The sequence below is a fragment of the Sorex fumeus genome, unplaced genomic scaffold (assembly GCF_029834395.1).
Source record: "Sorex fumeus unplaced genomic scaffold, SorFum_2.1 ptg000001l, whole genome shotgun sequence".
NCBI classification, from domain to species: domain Eukaryota; kingdom Metazoa; phylum Chordata; class Mammalia; order Eulipotyphla; family Soricidae; genus Sorex; species Sorex fumeus.
In genome coordinates, this window is record NW_026606058.1 from 1,553,052 (window position 1) to 1,574,378 (window position 21,327).

General features: G+C 48.3%; 1 protein-coding gene across 4 annotated transcripts in view; it reads left to right on the forward strand.

Annotated features, from left to right (window-relative positions):
- PRPF3 (pre-mRNA processing factor 3) overlaps nt 1-21,327 on the forward strand; it is a 29,633-nt gene that overhangs the window by 4,482 nt on the left and 3,824 nt on the right. Inside the window, exons 4-16 of one of the 4 annotated variants that reach the window (XR_008795371.1) lie at nt 617-763; nt 3,838-3,921; nt 4,196-4,416; nt 5,519-5,825; nt 8,283-8,449; nt 10,887-10,966; nt 14,122-14,265; nt 16,171-16,270; nt 16,444-16,557; nt 18,236-18,354; nt 18,618-18,701; nt 20,416-20,477; nt 21,208-21,282. Coding sequence is in view for 3 of the 4 variants with exons in the window: in XM_056134847.1 (XP_055990822.1) it covers nt 617-763; nt 3,838-3,921; nt 4,196-4,416; nt 5,519-5,825; nt 8,283-8,449; nt 10,887-10,966; nt 14,122-14,265; nt 16,171-16,270; nt 16,444-16,557; nt 18,236-18,354; nt 18,618-18,701; nt 20,416-20,477 (1,629 nt within the window). In the remaining variant the exon portion in view is untranslated. Of the gene's footprint in view, nt 1-581; nt 764-3,837; nt 3,922-4,195; nt 4,417-5,518; nt 5,826-8,282; nt 8,450-10,886; nt 10,967-14,121; nt 14,266-16,170; nt 16,271-16,443; nt 16,558-18,235; nt 18,355-18,617; nt 18,702-20,415; nt 20,478-21,207; nt 21,283-21,327 lie in introns of all 4 variants that reach the window. The other 3 variants (XM_056134847.1, XM_056135549.1, XM_056136729.1) reach the window with 3 other exon arrangements.

Sequence of the window (21,327 nt, forward strand, 5' to 3'; positions counted from 1 at the left end):
TCTTGGTCCAATTAAATTCGACCTGCAAATTAGAGTATTTACTTTCTCATTGTTACCTGAGACCAAAGTGTTGTGGGGAATACTGAAGGAAAAGGAGAAAACCCGAGTCCTGGATGAGCTTAGAAACTAATTGGAAGTACTACCGTTGAAAGACAGCAGAAATAGGATGTCAACAATGTAACCGTACTTAGTCTGAACCAAGTTTGTAACTACTGAGGATGGGAAATTGAAGTTCGATGAGTGGGGTGAGAATATTATTAATGAGGAAAATTTTCTGGAGGAGGTGAGTTTCAGGCAGAAACTGGAATAGAAATTGTAAGGAGGTTGAGGGAGATGATTACAAATATGGGCGGTATCACCTGCAAAGGTCTTGCTACGGAAACGTTTGTAAGAAATGGGGGCGTGAGGTTTGCTTGAGCGGGAGAATGATGAGGCTGGCGGAGATTGTCCGTTTGGTGGCAGGTCTAGAAGACATCTGGGCCCTGGCAGGTGGCCCTGTGCGAGGGTGTGTCCTAGTCCCCTGGGAAAAGCCACACGTCGCCGCTAGAGACTAGGATGCTTCTTCCTTCTCCCACGGACAGGCATCCATCTCTTCTTTCATCTTGGATTCCCTTAGGAAGTATTTGGAGATGACTCCGAGATTTCCAAGGAATCGTCAGGCGTGAAGAAGCGGCGGATACCCCGCTTTGAGGAAGTGGAAGAGGAACCGGAAGTGATCCCTGGGCCTCCCTCTGAGAGTCCCGGCATGCTCACCAAGCTCCAGGTTAGTCTTCGGGCCCCGGCAGGCGAGACTGGAGGGTTGTAGGGACAGTTGCACGGACCCACATCTGCTTTTTGTCCGTTGCATTGGTTTACTTTGATTTGCTGCTTCGTGTTTCCTCGTTCTTTGGTCTGGTCAGGAGCATTCGGTTGAGGACTTGGGATTTGGCTCCTGGCTCACGGAACGCATCACGGACCTCGCTGGGTCGCTGGGAGAATTAACTAACGGGGCCGCTGCTCCTCTTCGACCGCAGAAGAGAGAGCTTCAGTTCAGCGCAGAAAGTGGCGCTTTGCTTCGTTTCCAGTTGACTTTGTGATTGGGGGCGGGGGTGTCCTCCCAGTGATGCTCCTGTGCCCTGGGGACTCCTGCTGATGCTTATCGAGCCAGGCCTGGGGGGGCGGTCAGTGCTAAGACCTGAAAGGGGAGCCGCACCCCAGTGCCCTGTGTGGTGGGCTCGGGAGGGGACAGTGGGGCTGGGATCGCGCCAGAGTTCTGGACGTGGAAGGCACGCACCCCTAACCTGTGCTGTGTCCTTGGCCCCAGATGCTGTTTTTGTTTTTGTTTTTGTTTTCCTTAAAGTAGTTTTATTGAAAGGAATTTACTTAGAAAACTGAAGGAGTGAGTGGGGAGAGAGAGAAAGATGCTCTCAAGCGAGAATACGCTTCTCCAGAGGAGAGCTGCAGAGAGTGCCCGTCAGTGGAGACGGCCTCCTTGGTATTATCCTAGTGGGAGTGTTTCTTTTTTCAGATGTGCAGTTTTGATATCACTAAGTCGTTAGTACTGCTTGCTGCACCATTTAAATGTTTTTGGTGGGAGGGAAGTATAATGTATGTGCTTATGTGTTATTGCTAATTTTTTTTTTTCTTTTTGGGTCACACCCAGCGATGCACAGGGGTTACTCCTGGCTCATGTACTCAGGAGTCACTCCTGGCGGTGCTCAGGGGACCATATGGGATGCTGGGAATCGAACCCGGGTCGGTCGTGTGCAAGGCAAACGCCGTACCCGCTGTGCTATTGCTCCAGCCCCTTATGTGTTATTTCTACAAGTAAAATCATTGATTTTTTTTAAAAATAGGGATTGAGAATAAGAATTATAAAGAATAAGCATTTTTGTTCTACCTTGGAAACATGTAAACAAGTACAGGAGGTGAGGTGGTTGCCTCCCTGATTCCACGTAGAGTCTCCAGAGCAGAACCAGAAGTGATCCCTGAACATAGGGACACGAATGATCCCTGAACACTGCCGATGTGTTCCAGTCCTTTCTGTGGCTCCTCCCACTTCCCTGGTTCCTTAGGGACCAGAGAAGAGGCCGCTTAGCCGGTGCCTGACCTGGTTTGATCCCTAGCACCCCGTATGGTATCTCAAAGCCCGACAGAAGGGAGCCCTAAGCACAGCGCCAGGAGTTAGCCCTGAGCACTGTGGGTGTGGCACAGAAACAAAAATATTTCCTCAAAAAATACTCACTTCCTTGAAACGCCTTGAAAGTGATGTTTCAGAAAAAGTTACTTGACTAGATCCTCAAGCATAATTTTGGAACTGCTTCAGCCTAGAGAGAAGGGAGCTTATAGCGATGAAAGACGAGGCCTTTGTGCTGCCTCTCTGGTCACCAAAACAGAATGAATTGGGGACTGACGGCTTAATTTTTTCGGTAAAGAGTACTGGGGGGCTGGAGAGATGGTGCAGCGGGGAGGGCACTCGCCTGCCATGTGCCCGACCAGCTTTGATCCCTGGTATCCCATAAAGTCCCCCAAGCCCCTCCAGGGGTGATCCCTGAGCACAGGTAAAGGAGTCAGCTCTGACTGTCAGGTGTAGTCCCCTCCAAAAAGGAAAAACCATGTTTTGAGCTGGAGAGACAGCATACAGATGCTTGCTTTACATGTAACTGACCCCAGCTTGATCCCCAGCATCACATACGGTCCCCTGAACACCACCAGGAGTGATCCCTGAGCACCACAAAGTGTGGCCCCATCCCCTCAACCCCCACACAAAAACATTTGGGGGCCCGACAGGCTTGCTGGGTACTGGCATTTAGTTTGTCTTGCCTGCAGCTAACTCCAGTCAGTCCCAGATGCTGCATTGGAGTCGCCCTCGAGCACTGCTGGGAAGTGTCCCGTATCACCAAGCCCCACTTAAAATACGTACTTTGGGGTTTTTCCGATATTTTGCATGTTTTTTCCCCCCCTTTTTGGGTCACACCCAGCGATGCTCAGGGGTTACTCCTGGCTCTGCACTCAGGAGTTACTCCTGGCAGTTTGTGGAGTACCATACGGGATGCACAGGATTGAACCTTGGTCGGCCGCGTGTAAGGCAAATGCCCTGCCCACTGTACTATTGCTCCGGCTTCGTGCATGCATATTTTTTAAATGTACCCGACAGGGGCCAGAGCCATACTACAGAAGATAGGTCATTTGCCTTGCACACAGGTGGCCTGGGTTCAATTCCTGACACTCATAGGGTCCCTTGAGCATCACCATGTGTGTTCCCGGAGCTAGGAGTGAGCTCTGCGCACTGCTTGCCTAAAAACAAACAAGAAAAATTCATCTAGCACCTTGTCAAGTATTTATAACTACATCTTCGGCCACTTGGAAGTTCGAAGATTAAATGCCATGTAGGGGCGGAGGGATAGTCCAGTGAATAGGGTGTTTGCGTATACACAGCTGATCTGGGTTCGAACCTCAGCATCCCATACGGTCCCCCAAGAACTGCAGGACTAATTTCTGAGCCCAGAGCAGGATTAACTCCTGAGCCTTGCTGGGTGTGAGTCCGGAAAATAGATGATATGTCAAAGGTGACATAGGCACTAAGTCTCGTAGCAGAATTAAGATTCAAATCTCGGCTTTCTGCCCAGAATCTTAGTAGCTTGTTACTACCCTGAGGATGGCATGAACGGTGCCAGAGCTGTGCTAGACTCCGCTGTGAAAGCTTAGCCTAGATCTCAGCTGATGCCGCAGGGAGCATCAGTGGATCATGAGAAGCATTCAAGAACGCGCAACTTGGAAGCCCACTAGTGCAGGCCTCTGCAGGAAACATAGAAGGGAGAAGTTAACGGTCTTGAACTTTCCCCCACCGGAGAGCAGATCAAGCAGATGATGGAGGCGGCTACGCGGCAGATAGAGGAAAGGAAAAAGCAGCTGAGCTTCATTAGCCCCCCGACGCCTCAGGTACGGTGCCCGGTTGCTCTGCCATCGCAAGGCGCAGTTGGAGCGGGTTGGGGCATCGCCCAGGGCTGTGGCTTAATGGTAGGGAGCGTGCTGTGCCTGTGGAAGGTCTGGGTTCGCTCCTTGGGGCCCACCCTTGGAGTAAGACCACCTTGAACACGAAATTTCTCGGAGCTCATCCGAGTCCAGGAGTGATAGTGTGTTCCCCTTTCTGGCCTCCCCTGGGGCGGGGTGTGTGCGCGTCTGCTTGTCTGATCTTCTGGTTCTTCTCTCGCAGCCAAAGACTCCCTCTTCCTCCCAACCAGAGCGACTTCCCATTGGCAACACTATCCAACCCTCCCAGGCTGCAACGTTCATGAACGATGCTATTGAGAAAGCCAGGAAGGCGGCGGAGCTGCAAGCCCGCATCCAAGCCCAGCTGGCACTCAAACCGGGCCTCATTGGCAACGCCAACATGGTGGGCCTGGCCAATCTCCATGCCATGGGCATTGCCCCTCCGTGAGTATCGATTTCTTGAAATTCCTTGTCATTTGAGGAGTATCAATGGAAGTTGATTGTTTTGAGACGTAATCGATCATTCTTATCAGAATTTTTTTTTATGACATCTTATTGTATCATTCCTACTTTTGACAAACTGGCAGGCTCCCGAATGTAGCCTGCCCACAGGGCAGAGTCTGGCAAACTCCCCGTGGCCTACCAAATATGCCAAATACCAGTAACAATGATGGGTCTCATTCTCCTAAATAGCCTTGAATATAATCTCAGGGCTAGGATGAAAGAGACGTTACTGGGGCCTGCTCGAGGCAATCGACGAATAACAGGATGATGAAATGAAAATGAAAAAAAATCGATCATTTGGGTGCTTCTGATCCATTTCTTTCAAGGAACCTAGGTAGTTTCTGTCAGTTTCCATTTTCCTTACATGTGACCATAGGTACAGTTTTAATTTATTCTCTCGGCTTCTTGCAAAGTTTATCTTATTGAGGTTAGGATTATACATCTAATTTTGTAGTAAGGAATAGAATCAGGTCTCCTGCTCCTGATACACCTGCGTATTCAGTACGTCTTGTTGAAACCACATCTGAGAATTCTCTTACTCTGGGTAAGAGGGTATTTTGTTTTTGGGGTCGTTTTTCCCCCGCTATGAGGATTAAAACCTAGGACATTCCATTACACATGAGAGGCATGCATTCTGCCACTGAGTCACATCCCCAAGCCACATAGGAGACACTTCAGTTCTAGCAGTTCTAGTGGTTGAGTTGGCATCTTGTTTGATTCCAGAGAGGATGATTGGAGATTCCCTCCAATGGAATTCTTTCGGTCTTGGTATTTGGGGCACATGTAGCCGTGCTCAGGACTGAGCCTCTTGCCTGCAGAGCCTGTGCTTAGCCCATTGCACCCTGAGACTCTCCGGCTTCTGAGGGCATTGAACAGAGATGACTCAGTTCAGACGCCTAGTTTGAGGGTTTTAGGGAAGATGCTACTTACTGATGGATTTATGTTCCCTTGGATTGTAGGTCTAGTTGTCTGTGGTTTTGATTTGCTCATCGTTTGACTTACTGTTCTTCTTGGGATTTATTTTTTCTGGGCTGTCTTTTAGGAAGGTGGAGTTGAAAGATCAGACTAAGCCCACACCGCTGATCCTCGATGAGCAAGGTCGAACTGTGGATGCCACAGGCAAGGAGATTGAGCTGACACACCGAATGCCTACTCTGAAGGCCAATATTCGTGCCGTGAAGAGGGAGCAGTTTAAGCAGCAGTTGAAAGAAAAGCCATCGGAAGACATGGAGTCTAATACCTTTTTTGATCCTCGAGTGTCAATCGCCCCTTCCCAGCGCCAGAGACGTACTTTTAAGTTCCACGACAAGGGCAAATTTGAGAAGATTGCTCAGCGGTTACGGACAAAGGTATCTGGGTTAGAATGTACTCTAGAGTTTCAGAAATATTACATAACTAATCAAAGGTAGTCCCAAAATACTATCAGTGTTTAGGGAGCCAGGTGAACAAATAATACGGCAATGAGTAAGCATTTCTGAAAAGCTGTGTTATTCCTGGAATACTTGATTTTTAGCTGGTTTTGAGGGTAGACGCGCAGATGTGCCCAGGACTTACTCCTGGGTCTGTGCTGGAGGACATAACTCAGTGTCAGAGATCACATGCAAGTGTACTGTCTCTCACCCCAATTTGTTTGTTGTTGGGGCTGGAGCAATAGCACAGCAGGTAGGGCGTTTGCCTTGCACGCGGCCGACCTGAGTTCGATTCCCAGCATCCCATATGGTCCCCTGAGCACTGCCAGGAGTAATTCCTGAGTGCAGAGCCAGGAGTAACCCCTGTGCATTGCCGGGTGTAACCCAAAAAGCAAAAAAAAAAAAAAAAGGTGTTTGTTATTTTGGGGGTTGGGGGGCAGACTTCCCCAGGATCTGGGTGGGCTCCATCAGCATTGCTAGAGACCATCAGTGCTGGGGGTTGACCCAGGCCTCTGTGACTCTGGGTTCAGCTCCAGACCTCAGTGATCTCCCAGTCCCTCTAGCTGATTTTGGGGTTCCCCCCCAGTGTTGGTACGGACTTGATTGTGCTCAGGGCTTACTGCTGGTTCTTTGCTTCGGCTTCACACCTGGTGGTACTTGGAGGACCGCAGCTGATACTGGGATCAGACCCACTTCAGCTGTGTGCAAGACAAGAGCCTCTCTGGCCACTTTCCTTATTTATAGTCAACTTAAGTGAAAAACATCAGAACATCTTTTTATGATATCTCATTATCTCATTCCTACTCTGGACAAACTTGCAGGCTATCGAATATAGCCTGCCCACAGGGCAGAGTCTGGCAAACTCCCCGTGGCGCACCAAATATGCCAAATACCAGTAACAATGATGGGTCTCATTCTCCTAAAAAGCCTTGAATATAATCTCAGGGCTAGGATGAAAGAGACGTTACTGGGGCCTGCTCGAGGCAATCGACGATTAGCAGGATGATGAATGAATGAATGAAAAAGTGAAAAAGTAGGAAGTCGAGTTTGATCCTTCTCCACATATAACTGAGGGCGAACCTGGTGTTAAATTTTCTTTTTTTTTTATTTAATTTTATTTTTATAAATTTGTTCAGAATAACTCATTGTACCGATAGTCAGACACCAGTCCCACCACTGTCACCGTCCCACCACCATAAGAGCCAAGTGTGGGAAGATTGTTGTGCTTCATCCTGGAGCCACGTAAGCCCGTTAGTAAGAAATTACAAGCGTGTATGTTAAACCCAAACAAATGTGTGCTACTTTTAGTGCACCAGCAGGCTAGGATATGAAACGTTGCACAACCACGAATGAGGCTGCGTGCTCCAGGAATTCTGAAATTTAGAATATGGTTATAGAGCAGATTCACTCATGGGTAATATGTATGTCGCTCTTCCGGGAGTTTTATTTCAGAGTCTCTGGGTCTTGGCTGTTGATGAGATTATATGGCACCTGAGGCAGTCTGTGGGTGTGTCTGCCAAGCTACTGGAAAAGTCGGGAGCTGGGGAGAGGAGGCCCAGTCCCACTCCGAGTGAGCTTGAAGATCCCAGTCACGGGTCCCGCATGCCTGGGTTTTTCTGCTGGTTCCCTCGGGGGTGAGGCTTATCCGAGCCTGTGGACAGCAGCCTTGAGCATGGCTGCGGTTGAATTATGGAGGTTTTTGGCACATGGGGTGCAGGGGTACTGCTGGGGCGGGGAGGGAAACTCAACCCGCCCCACTCCAAGTAGCCCCGGTGAAGACAGCCTGGCACGGGGTCAGGTCGTCCTGGTGTTAAATTTTCTGCACGTGACCCATGCATCGACTATGTTGTAATAATAATTCCGCGCTTTTCGAAAGTTTGTAAGTCTACAACTGTATCTCATGGTGTTTCACGAATACAAAAAAGAAGAAAAAGAAAATAAGTTATTAATAACTTAAAAAATAATAATTCAGTGCTTTGTACCTTCTCATCTTCACTTCAAAACACGTTTTGTTGGGGGCTGCCCACACCCCGTGGTTCTCAGGAAACTCCTGGCTCCGCTCTTAGAGGTCACTCCTGGTGGGACATGGGGACCATGTATGGTGTCAGGGGTCAAACCTACATCAGTTGCATGAAAGCCAAGTACCCTACTCATTGCACTATCTCACTGGCCCTCAGAACAGTGGTTTTTTGTTTTTTTTCTTTTTTTAAATTAAAGGGTATTGACAAGTGAGTTGAGAGTAACTCACTAAGAATAAGGACAGCTTTTCTAAACATGCAGAAATTGTGGCCTTCGCACCGTAATGAGTGTGGTAACGGAGTTTTAGAGTGGAATTCTGCCATCTCCCTCTCCTGTGACCCTTGACTTTGTTTCCCTTTTGGTTCATTCTGTCTGTAGGCTCAGCTTGAGAAGCTGCAGGCAGAAATCTCCCAGGCAGCTCGGAAAACAGGCATCCACACTTCTACCAGACTGGCACTGATCGCCCCGAAGAAGGAGCTGAGGGAAGGGGACATCCCTGAAATTGAGTGGTGGGACTCTTACATCATCCCGAATGGCTTTGACCTGTAAGTTGGTCTGGTTTGGGGCGGGGGGCGACGCCCAGCTGTTCTCGGAGCTTATTCCTGCCCCGAGGATTGAGCCCAGGTTGGCTGCCATACAAGACAAGTCCCGTACCCACTATTCTATCTCTCCAGCCCAAACTTTGGCTTTTATTTTGGTAGGGGGGTGTGGGGGGGGGACACACCTGGCAGTGTTCAGGACTTACTCCTGGCTCTGCACTCAGGGATCACGTCTGGCAGGCTTAGGGAAACATAGGGTGCAGGGGTCTGAACCCTTTATGCCATTTGTAAGGTAAGCACCTTACTTGCTTTTAAAAAACTTACTTGCTTTTAAAAAACTAGATGCCAAACATGTGCTCCAACCCTACTTACTGTCTCCACAGCCCAAGGCACTGACCACCACCAGGCCAATCCTTGGAATCTCCTTTCCATAGGGACTGTTTAGCAATGGCCTGGGGATCTCTGTGAGGTGCAGAAGCGTCCTGAGCATCTCTTGGGATCCCCCCACCCTGTACCCAAAAGAATATATGTGGCACCAGATAACCAGAGATCTAGCTAGCTCAGCAGTGGAGTACTTAGATTCATGTGTGAAATCTTGGGTTTGATCCCCCAGTACCACAGGAAACACACAGAAGAAAATAAGGCCTGGGTCACATTTCTGGTGTGGGGTCAATACAGGAGAAAGGGACGCTTTCTTAAAGCAGTCGTACACATTTCCTGCTTCTACTTACATATTATTTTGAGCATACTTGGTTTTTTAAAAACCTTATTGGGTGTTCCCTCAAACAGCTGGAGTTGGGAGTGGAAGCCAGTGCCCCTTCCATGCCAGGCACGCACTCTGCCTCTCTGTCGCGTTCCTGCCTCACTCGTTCCTGCTGTTGTGGTACTAAGATCCTGCCCGGTGCTGTTTGTGGCATCTGGGATCAAGCGCGGCCCTTCATGTGCTTCGCATGTATTCTTCCGCTTGAACCACATTCTAATTTATTGGGGCCAGTGCAGTAGTACAGTGGGATGTTGCCTTGTTCACACATGACCCGGCTCTGCTCCAAAACAAAAAAATAGGTCTCGAGGCGGTGGTTGGGGGGGAAGGAGGGAGAGGAGGGGAGGGAGGGAGAGAGAGAGAGAGAGGAAAGAGGGAAAAGAGACCTGGGCTGTATATAGGGATCACTTAATGACTGTACCCAGGATCATTTCTGACAGTGCTCTGGGATTGAATCAAGTCAGCCATGTGCAAGGCTTTATTACTGTCTAGCCCTGGTGGTTGTTTTTTTTTTTATGAAGTTTTTTTTTTTTAATATATAATTTTATTTATTGAATTACCGTGAGAGCAGTTATAAAGCTTTCGGGTCTAAGTCTCGGTCATACAATGAAACACGTGTACCTTCACCAGTGCCCATTCTCCACCACCAAAAAACCCAGTGTACCCCCATCTCACACCCTCCCCCTATCAGTGAGGCAGATGATTTCCACATTACTCTCTCTCTACTTTGATCACATTCAATATTTCGACACCAGACCCACCATTATTATTTGAGATTTTACCCCAACACTCAGATCTGCTAAAAAGCCCTGGTGTTTTTATTCCTTAAAGATCCAGTCCTAAAATATAGTCAAGAATTCCTAGAAAGAACGAGACAGTAGATGTTGGGCAGGAAGCGTTTGCCTCTGTGTTGTCCTTCTAACACAGGATCTCAGGACATTGTGTTTTAGCCTCTGCCTGCCCTTCTTTGGTCTACCACTATCTTAGAGTCTTTATTACAATACAAGACTATAATATCCATCAAGGGTGTCGGGGTAGGAAGAGCCTTGAGGACTTCCCAACATTATTAGCACCCAGTTTTCTCATGAGAAGTATGTTATCGATTTGCTCGAGTGGGCCCAGTAACGTCTCCATTGTGAGACTTCTTGTTACTCTGTTTGGCATATTGAATACTCTCGGTAGCTTGCCAGGCTCTCTGAGAGGGGTGGAGGAATCGAACCTGGCTCCGCCAGGTTGGCTGCGTGCAAGGCAGATGCCCTACCGCTGTGCTATCGCTCCAGCCCATACCACCCTGAACGCACTCGAAGTATGTTATAAAATGGGATATTATAGGTATGAAAATACTGGAAAAGGCGAGACTCCTTTATAGAAAGTGAATTTATTGTTTCGTTTGCAATATGGGGAGCTCATGAACAGTTGAAGGTTCTTACCTTACTTACAGTTGCATTCGCCGCCCCTGTTCAATCATGGCACCATTTTGGGGTTCCCAAGCATATAGCCGAAACTCCACTCCCTGTGCAAAAATATTTGTACTCAAACATTTGATAATTTGGGTTATTTACAGCATATTTTGGTCCAAGTCAGAGTCAAGTTATAATAGAAGGGAAAAGACTTACTTTGATACTCCTTTTCTTAGAATGACTTCTACCTATGTATCTTTTTTCCTTTTCCCTCCAATTTTAGTAGAGAGGAAAAGCCCAAGAGAGAAGATTATTTCGGAATTACAAATCTTGTTGAACATCCAGCCCAACTGAACCCTCCAGGTAAGACACTAGAGAAGTACTGTCTGATGAACTTCTGTGCTAGTGGGAATGTTCTGTGTTCTTGGTGTTGCGGAAACAGCAGTCGCTATCCACGTGGGACTGTTGAACATTCCGGAATGTCTTACCGGTTCAGGGTTATGATTGAGGCACCAAACTTTCACGTTCATGTGCATTAAAGGGCACAGAGAGCTGCCAGCTTCAGCTTTGGTGCAGTGTTCGAGCACTGGGGAGAGAAAAGGTTCGAGTGAGGAAAGAGAATCAGATCTGAAGAGCTCCACCGTAGGCCTCTGGCCATCTCCCCAGCACCTTTGGATCTGCAAACACCTCTTTTGGCAGTAGTTTAGATTCAGTGGCGCTCAAGGCTTCTCCCAGTGGAATTGGGGACCCGTAGAGTGCCAGGTAACAAGCCTGGGTCTCTTCATGCAAAGCGTACACTCCAGCACTCGTTTAAATTAGTATGTGTGTTTGTATATGGTGCCTTTGGGTCAAACCGAGTTCTTTGCATGTGTGAGGTAGAGCTTCTGATATTGAGCTGCATCCCACAAGTTCATCCTTGTCTGTGGTTGCCACTCAGCTCCTGTCTTATAGACCACCCCAAAGTTCCTGTCCTCTTATCATCTTTTCCTTTAGACTTTCTCTTCAGAGACTTTTTTTTCTTTCTTTTTTTTTGGGTTATACTCAGCGATGCACAGGGTTTAATTCTGGCTTTGCACTCAGGAATTACTCCTGGAGGTGTTCAGGGGACCCTGTGGGATGCTGGGAATCTAACCTGGGTCAGCCACATGCAAGGCAAACACCCTCCCCGCTGTGCTGTTGCTCCGGCCCCTCTCTTCAAAGTCTTACTGGCTTGGTTCCAAGAAATGGCACAGTGGGCTGAGGACATACTTCGTGTGCCGGAGACCTGGCTTTTGATTCCCACACCCTAAACGTGGAGCCAGGAATAGCCCCAAACCAATGTTAGGTGTGGCCCCCAAAACAAAAGTGAAGAAAAACAGTATGACTCAGTCTAAAGAGAAGGATTTTCCTTGAGACTCTTACTTTCTTTCGGGGGGGTGGGGGGCCACAGCTGGCAATGTTCAGGGGAAACTCCTGGCTCTGCACTCAGGAATTACTCCTAGTGGTGCTCAGAAGCTCTCTGACCCCAAGGCTTTTTTTTTTTTTTAACTAGCAGTTTCCCTTGGGTACATCTCTGAAACTAAACCTCATGTGTAGAGATGACACTTGTCACTGATAGGCCTACTTAAAAATAGGTTCTAACACTTGGATCAGGTTTGAGATGAAGAGAGAAAAATATATTTCGGTAACTTTGCTTTATGCTCTCCAGTAAATTCAGAAAAATAGATTTAGAGGGCCAGAATGATAGGACGAGGGGGCTGGCCTTGCACTCAGTCCACCCAGGTTCGATCCCTGTCACTCTACATGGTCTCCTGAGCACCGTCAGGAGTAAGCCCTGAGCACCACCAGGTGTAGCCCAGCCCCCCCCCACCAAAAAATAATAATAATAGGATGTGGCCAGAGGGTCCAGTGGGTAAGTCACTTGCCTTCACGCAACCAACCCTGGTTCTATCCGTGGCTTTCCATATGGCCTCCAAGCGCTGCTGAGAAAGATACTTAAGAAAAGTAAAAGGAAAGGGCTGTTGCATTGAACACAGCCAACCTGGGTTTGATCCCTGGCACCCTGTATGGTCCCCCAGGCCCCCAGGAGTGATCCCTTAGTGCAGAGCCAGGAATAAGCCCTGAGCATCTCTGAGTGTGACCCAAAACGGAAAAAATGGTGAGCAGCAGTAGGGCATAAACGTTGCTCTGTCCAGCATATCAGGCCCTGGGTTCAACACCTGGCACCTCAGAAAACCATGAAATAACCCTGTTTTGGGCAGGGCTCGAGAGAGAGTAGCTCTGGATTTGTTTCTGTCTCACCATGCTTCAGTTGACTGAAAGGTTCAGCTGCTTAAAGAAGCAGGGCTCTGTAAGATAAGAGTGCTATTTTAGGGCATAAGCACATGCTCTGCATGTAAGTTTAATCCCTAACACATCGTGGTCTGCCAAGCATCCCCAGGAATGACCCCAGTTCTGCCTGGTGTGAACGCCCCTCCCCCCCAAAAGCTTTTGTAAAAATCCGTGAGTCCTGCTTAAAAAGCCCCTTCACTTGGGGCCGGAGCGATTGTAGAGTGGGGGTAAGGCGTTTGCTTTGTATGCGGTTGACCTGGGTTCGATCCCCAGCATCCATATGGTCCCCTGAGCGTCTCCGGGCGTAATTCCTTAGTGCAGAGCCAGGAGTAACTCCCGAGTACAGCCTGGTGTGACCCCCTCAAAAAAGAAAGAAAGCAAAATTAAAGACAAAAAACATATAGGGGCCAGAGTGATAGTATATGGCAAAAAGTAGTATCAGGGCTGGAGAGAGTCCAGCGGGTAGGGCAGTTGCCTTGCGTGTAGCTGGACCAGATTCGATCCCCGCATCCCATATGGCCTCCCCCCAGCACTGCCGGGAGTGATTCTTGAGTGCGGAGCCAGAAGTAACCCTGAGCATCACCAGGTGTGACCCCAAAGCCAAAAAACAAAGACCCTTTACGCGATCCAGGAGCTTCCCTGACTCTTTTATTTATTTATTTGTTTGCTTTGGGTCACACCAATATTACTCTTGGTTCTGTGCTCAGGGGTCATTCTTGGTGGTACTTGGGGGACCATATGGGGCGCGAGGGATCAAATCCGGGTCAGCTACGTTCGCCTTATATATAGCCGACCTGGGTGCTGTACTCTGTCCACATTCCCTATTTTCCGCTTCCTTTTACGTTTCGTAAATAAAATGTTTTCTAAATCAGGCAACGTACGAATGAAAGAATATCACCTCTAGTCTAAAAATAAAACAGCTAAAGATTTTTTGTTTTGGGACCTCACCCACCAATGTTCCAAGCTTCCTCCTGGATCTGCATTCAGGGATCACTCCTGGCGTCCTCAGGGGACCATATGGGATTCCAGGAGCAAACCCGGGTCATTTGTGTGCAAGGCAAAGTCATACCTGCGGTGCTGTCGCTCCAGCCCCCAAACCGGATAGTCTTTCAAATGTGATTGATAGTCACCCAAGTTATTTAATAAGATTGTCAGAATTGCCATTATTGAAATAATGCTTTGATGCGTTCCTTTCTCTCCTTGGCAAGTCGACAGTGACACGCCAGTTACTCTGGGCGTCTATCTTACCAAGAAGGAACAAAAGAAACTTCGGAGACAAACAAGGAGGGAAGCGCAGAAGGAGCTACAAGAAAAAGTCCGGCTGGGCCTCATGCCCCCTCCAGAGCCCAAAGGTGCGTATATGTTGGGGCCAGGCAGGCAGTCCTGGGCACTCGGCGATGTCGTGGCTGCTTCAGTCCTAGGAAACTGCAGCATCTCTAGTTGGGGGTTCTTTCTGTTTCTCCGAGTCATTCTTGGGTGTTTGTGGATTTTGCTTTTCTTCCCTATGTTTTAGATTGATACTCCTTTTTGGTGGGGTTGGGGAGGTGCGGTGAGGACACACCTGATAGTGCCCAGGGCTTACTCCTGGATCTGTGCTCTGGGATCACTCCTGGTAGGGCTTAAGGGACCGGATGTGGTGGCAGGGATCAAACTCCAGTCAGATACATGCAAGACAAGCACTGTACCTGCTGTGCTGTATCACTCCAGCCCTTGATGTCCTTATTAAGTCATTTAAAGCTTTGTGGGACAGGGACTGAGGAGTGCGCTAAAGTTGCTTCCTCTGCGTGCAACTCCGACATCATCACGACCATCCTATTGTTCCTTGATTGCCTCGAGCAGGCCCCAGTAACGTCTCCTTCGTCCTACCCCTGAGATTTTTTAAAAAGTGCCATATTCAAGGCCCTTTCAGGGTCAGGAGAATGAGACCCTTCATTGTTACTGGTATTTGGCATATTGGGGACGCCACGGGGAGTTTGCCAGACTCTGCCGTTTGGGCAGGTTGCATTCGGTCGCCTGCCAGTTTGTCCAAAGTAGGAATGAGATGATAAGATGTCGCGCAGCTCACCCCAGTTTAATCGCAGCTCCGTGGATGGACTCCTGAGTCCCACCAGGAGTGATCCCTGAGCACAGAGCCGGGACTAAGCCCTGAGCACGCTGGGTGCCCCAAAACAAAACAAACTAAAAGAGAGGGAAGCTATTGTGGGATTTGCAGTGAGGGCTTAGCAGCAGCAGAACAGCTGTCATCTCTGGTAGCACGTGGTCTGCCGCATAGTGCCAGGTGTGGCCCAAAAAACAGGCTTAAGGATTGGGATGCTTGAGTCCACCCATGAGATGTTTGGGGACCACGTGTTGCCAAAGATCAAATCTGGGTCTCCTGTATTTAAAACATGTAATTTAGCTCATTAAATATCTCTGGCCCTTAAAACTTACTTTCAGTTATTACTAACCACGTAACACTGATGTTCCTGAAAGACTGGTGGTCTTGAAATACATAAAGGTAGCAGTTAATTATGTATGTAATTCTTAGCATTCAAAAAGTAAAACTGCCACTTGATATTATTTTGAATCAGCACTGTTATGTAAAGGAACTTTAAAGGCTATGTTATAATCAGTTGAAAACTACAAAAAAAATGAAGTTCTGTTCATTTGTTTTTTTTTTTAAGCAATGTAAGTGTGTACTGTTTAAATTGTGGTCTTATTTTCTTTTGGTTTTGGTTTTTGGGTCATACCAGTGGTTCTCAGGGGTTTCTCCTGGCTCTGTGCTTGGGGATCACTCCTGGTGGTGCTTGGGGGACCATCGGGGATGCCAGGGATGGGACTCAGGTCAGGCATAAGCAAGGCAAAATACCTTACCCCCGCTGTGCTGTCTCTAGCCCCTAAATTGTGTAATTTTCTACAAAAATGCTGAAAGTTGATTGGGTTGGCTTTATTTGTTTGTTTCTTTTTGGGGCACACCTGGCAATGCACAGGGGTTATTCCTGGCTCTGCGCTCAGGAATTACTCCTGGCACTGCTCTGGGGACCCTATGGGATGCTGGGAATCGAACTCGGGTCAGCCGCGTGCAAGGCAAACGACCTCCCCGCTGTGCTATTGCTCCAGCCCCTGGTTTGGGTTTTTGAGGTATGAGTTCTTCCATGGAGGAAGTCAGGTTTTAAACAGAGTTTTGCAATAGGTCAGCAATACAAGTTGGTCATAAAAGTGAGTGGTGTGCCAGGGGGAACGATGACTAAGACCAGTTTCCATTCTCTTCATTGCAGTGAGAATTTCGAATCTGATGAGAGTGTTAGGAACAGAAGCTGTTCAAGACCCCACGAAGGTAGAAGCCCATGTCAGAGCACAGATGGCGAAAAGGCAGAAGTAAGTGCTGTGGGGCGGGACGGGTGGAGCCAAGGGCAGGAACCTTCCCGACTCTGGAGGGGGCCCCGTCGTCGGCGGGAGGGGAGAGTCCTCTGTTGCTCTGTCTCTCCCTCAGCCCTGCCTCTGAGCTTCAATGCCTTTCTCACTTGTGGATGTCCTTCCTGTCACGACAGAGCGCACGAAGAGGCTAACGCTGCCCGGAAGCTCACAGCGGAACAGAGAAAGGTCAAGAAAATTAAAAAGCTTAAAGAAGACATTTCACAGGGGGTGCACATATCTGTGTATAGGTAGGTGTCCGCCCTGGGCTGGCCTGTTCCAAGTGCTGAGACGGACGCTGCAGTCTTTCCAGAAGCACACCTGGTGCTGCCCTGCTCCCTGGCGACAAGCCTTGGAGGAACCAGAAGCTACTGAATCTTGCTGCAGCGCTGTGGATTGCAGACCCACTCAGGGCCGGGGGGAGAGCTCGAGGGACTCAGCGCATTCTTTGCAGCAGGGGCCCCAGATTCGGTGGCCAGCGCCACACACGTCCCCCGGACACACATGGTTCGGAGTGAACCCCCTCCAAAACCAAAGATTTTCTTTGGGCGCTGAGGGTCAGACCCAAGGTCTCATACGTTTGAAGTGTACATGCGATCACGGAGTCGTAGCATTTGCCCCGAAATTTATTCTACTGATGCTAAAGGGGGTGAAGGAAGAATTAGCTGTCCAAGGTGCTGATGAGACTCCAGTCCTTTGTGAAGAGTCAAATAGCCTCTGCTAATCTAGGGAAGCATTCAAGGTTTTTAGGCGCAGTAATTAATATTCTGATGTATTGGCAGTAATCCTTTAATACCACTCCAAAATGAACTTTGTGTGGTGTGACTATTTTTCACCTTTCTGTTAATTTATCTTCATCCTACTCTTTTACATGAAGTGCATATATATCTTCTGTTTTTAAAATTCACTCATAATCAGTAATTCTTTAAAAAAGTTTAACATAGTAATAATCATAAAATTAGTGCTGTTTTGTTTTGTTTGGGGGCTGCACCAGGCAGTGCTCAGGGATCAAGCCTGGATTGGCCTTGTGCAAGGCAAACCCTCTACAGCCATGCTATCATTGGGATCCCTAAATTTTTTAAATTTGTTGTTGTTGTTGAATACTGTTTACCCTTTTTTTTTTTTTTTTTTTGCTTTTTTGGTTGTACCCAGCGATGCATAGGGGTAACTCCTGGCTCTGTACTCAGGAATCACTCCTGGCGGTGCTGGGGGACCACATGGGATGCTGGGAATCGAGGCCGGGTCGGCCGCATGCAAGGCAAATGCCCTACCTGCTGTGCATCACTCCAGCCCCTGTTGTTTAATTCTAACAATGCAGAAAGGCACTTACCCAAAAAGTCTCTTTTCTGTTTTTTCTTTTTTTTTTTTTTTTTTTTTTTTTGGTCACACCCGGCGATGCACAGGGGTTACTCCTGGCTCTGCACTCAGGAGTTACTCCTGGCGGTGCTCAGGGGACCATATGGAATGCTGGGAATCGAACCCGGGTCGGCCGCGTGCAAGGCAGATGCCCTACCCGCTGTGCTATTGCTCCAGCCCCTCTTTTCTGTTCTTGATGTATGAGGACCACTTGTTCAAAACAGGTTGTTGCTGCTTACAGTCCTTCTCGTGTCCTTCTGATATCCTAAATATATAACATGACTGCATTATTAGCAACTCAAGTCAAAGAGTTGTTTGGTATTTATGTTGTCAAGAACAACTAGCTTATCGATGTTTCTGAGCGACTTTACCTCTTTCATTGTTAGCGTATCCTTTCACATGGTCCTTGTAGTACTAAGGTATGTGGTGCTTGACTTTGGGGAAGCATTAGGTGCTGGAAATACTTGTGGACTCATCAGCCCTCCCTTTTAAACATTAGTCTGTTTACTTCCATCAGCGGCCTTTGTTTTTAGAGAGAAAATCACTTTGGATCCTAAACTTTCCCTTCTCCAGAGTTCGAAATTTGAGCAACCCAGCCAAGAAGTTCAAGATTGAGGCCAATGCTGGGCAGCTGTACCTGACGGGGGTAGTGGTACTGCACAAGGATGTCAACGTGGTGGTAGTGGAAGGGGGTGAGTCTGGAAAACGGGCGACTGTCCCCAGGCGGCGCTGGGCCTTGATGTGAAAGAGCAGCGTGGCGGGGAGAGGAGCAAGATTCGATGTCGAGCCACACGGGCATAGTAGCTGGGGCTCTTTTTCTGTCGGTGTTGGGGTCGAAGAACCGAAGATGTGGTTCCTGGGGTGGGTTGCTTCGGTAGCCCCAGTAGTGCCTGAACATTCATGAGCTCAGAGGATCTTCCTCAGCACTGGCAAAATTCTCCTCCTCTGTTTCTAGGCCCCAAAGCCCAGAAGAAATTTAAGCGTCTTATGCTGCATCGGATAAAGTGGGATGAACAGACCTCGAACACCAAGGGAGACGGTGAATGGGGCGAGAGGGAGTATGGGGCGGGGGGGGGGGGCGCGGCTCTGCCGCTCTTCTCTCAGGCACTCTTGCCGGCCAATTCGAGGTAATGCTTAGGGATTTAGAAAGATGCATCCGGACTACGAGCATGCTGGTCGTTTGTGTAGAAATCATTGTAGTCCACGTCCTGGACAGTAGTTACTCTGCTTAAGGCCTTTCAGCTGGTTCCGTGTCTGCCCGAGAACCAGAGACTGGATAAATGAGTGTGGTCAATTTGGACATTCAGTCAGCAAGCGATGCACTTCATGTGCGCATTGATTTGTTTTAAAAGTTCCCGAGGTGAGAAATTCTACTTTGGGGCCGGGTACAGTATGGCTCAGCCCAGAAGTTTTTCAACACTCCAGGAAAAACTGCAAGTAACCAACTCTGGGGTCGGAGGGACGGTACAACAGGGTGGCCAACCTGGGTTCAGTCCCAGGTACCACATATGGTCGTCTGAGCACAGAGCCAGGAGTAATCCTGAGCAGTGTTAGGTGTTTCCGCCCCCGTCCCCCTTGGAAAACAGGAAGAAAAAACCAGTAGCTCTTGATTTGTTTAAAAAATGCGGTTTTTTAAGAATTATTTTACCCAGCTTTACCCAGCAGTGCTCATGGCTTACTCCTGACTGCTCAGGAATCACGCCTGGTGCTCGGGGGACTATGTGCAGTATCAGGACTGAACTAGGGTTGGCTGCCTGTGTGCAAAGCAAGAGCCTTAACCCCCTGCGCTATTTTATTAACCCCTACCCAGCTCTGTCGTATGTTATCTCTGCATATTTTTCAAGTTTTCCTGGCTGTGATTTTTCCACCAATATTTATTCGTTCCTCCTTTGAAGGACCTGAATTGCTAGTGAACGTCTGCAGTATCTTTGTGATTTTTTTTTTTTTCCTGATTTTGGCTCCTTCCTACTTTTTGTCCTTAAATTAAGCGCTTTTTCTTCCCCTCCAGTCCACTCTTGGCAGTGCTTAGGAGCAACCAGGGCTGTTCCTGTGGTGCTGAGGTTGGGGAGGGTGGTGGTGTTGATAAATTTCCAGGGCTCGAACCTTCGAACCTACGGGCCTGCGATTCCACACATCCAGAGCACGTGCCCTACCACTTGAGCCTTGCCCCCGACCCCCAAGTACTTTTTGTATCTTCAAGCCACATTTTTTAATGATTGACCAGTACGGTTTGGAGGCTGCTCCCGATGGTGCTTAGTGCTCAGGGATCACTCCTGCCGTGCTCAGGGGACTATTTAGGATGCTGGCTATTGAACTCGGTCGGCCCATGCAAAGCCAGCACTCTCCTCGCTGTGCTGCACCAGTTTTGCAAGTTTTTCTAAGGTATCTTCATTTCCTCTGTTTCCCACACCCATCTATGACACTAGAGAGGTTCCTTGCTTTGACATCAAGAGACTTCCTCTCTAAGAAACGAGAGCAAAGTTTTACTAGAGTTTTTTTCATTTAGTTCCTTGTTCTGTCTGGCACTATATGGTATATATGAGGTGCTAAAGGAATGTTTGGAATTATTTTCAGCCTTAGTCTAGTTCGGAAAAAGAGGAGAAACAGATGCTATTGATCCCAGCACATGGGAAAGGGCGGCACATGGGAAAGGGCGGCACTATCTTAAGGATTTGGGTAGCCTTGGCTAGTGTTCACGCCTGAATTCTGTAGTCTAAGTCTAGAGAAAGATTTAGCTGTGTTTTTTTCTCCAGATGATGAAGAATCTGATGAGGAAGCTGTGAAGAAAACCAACAAATGTGTGCTTGTCTGGGAGGTAAGTGATCTTTTTTAATTGTATTTTTTTTTTTTTGTTTGGGGGCCATACCCCGCAATGCTCAGGGGTTGCTCCCGGCTCTGCACTCAGGAACTATTCCTGGCGGTGCTCAGAGGACCATGTGGGATGCCCGGGATTGAGCCCGGGTGAGCCGTGTGCAGAACAAATATCCTACCCGCTGTACTATATATCCAGTCCCTGGGAGGTAAGTGTTCTTGGGGGAGAAAACTGTCTCTTCTAGGTCTTGGTGGTGGTTTGGTTTGGGGACCACACCAGATGTGCTGTGGGACTGGGGCTGGAGAGATGGTACAGCTGGTAGGCACTTGCCTTGCACACAGCTGACCTGGGTTCAATCCCCAGCACTCCATATGAGCTCCCCGAGCCCGACCAGGAGTAATTCCAGAGTGAGCCCTGAGCACCAGTGGCTGTGGGCCCCAATTCCCTGCAAAAAAAAAAGAGCCGTGTGTCCGTTGGTAATGGAGTGTCCGGAGACCATGTGCCACCCAGGGATCAAAGCCGCACCTGATAGCAGGTTTTGTCTGTTTGCTTTGGGGACATCCCAGCAGGGCTCAGAATTACTCCTAACTCCGTTCTCAGGTATTACTCAGGGTGGCGCGGGGAACCATATGCAATGCCGGGGATTGAACCTGGGTCAGTTATGTGCAAGGCAAATGCGCTATCCGCTGTACTATCTCTCCAGCCCAGTTTTTAATCTTTTTTACACCTTCAGACCAGCATCAATTGAAAACCACTGGTTTATAGTATTCAAATGCAACAATGGAATGGTAAAACTATGATGAATTCCGTAAGTAGTTTGTATTTTCTTCTTGGAATTGTTAACTGTTTGCCA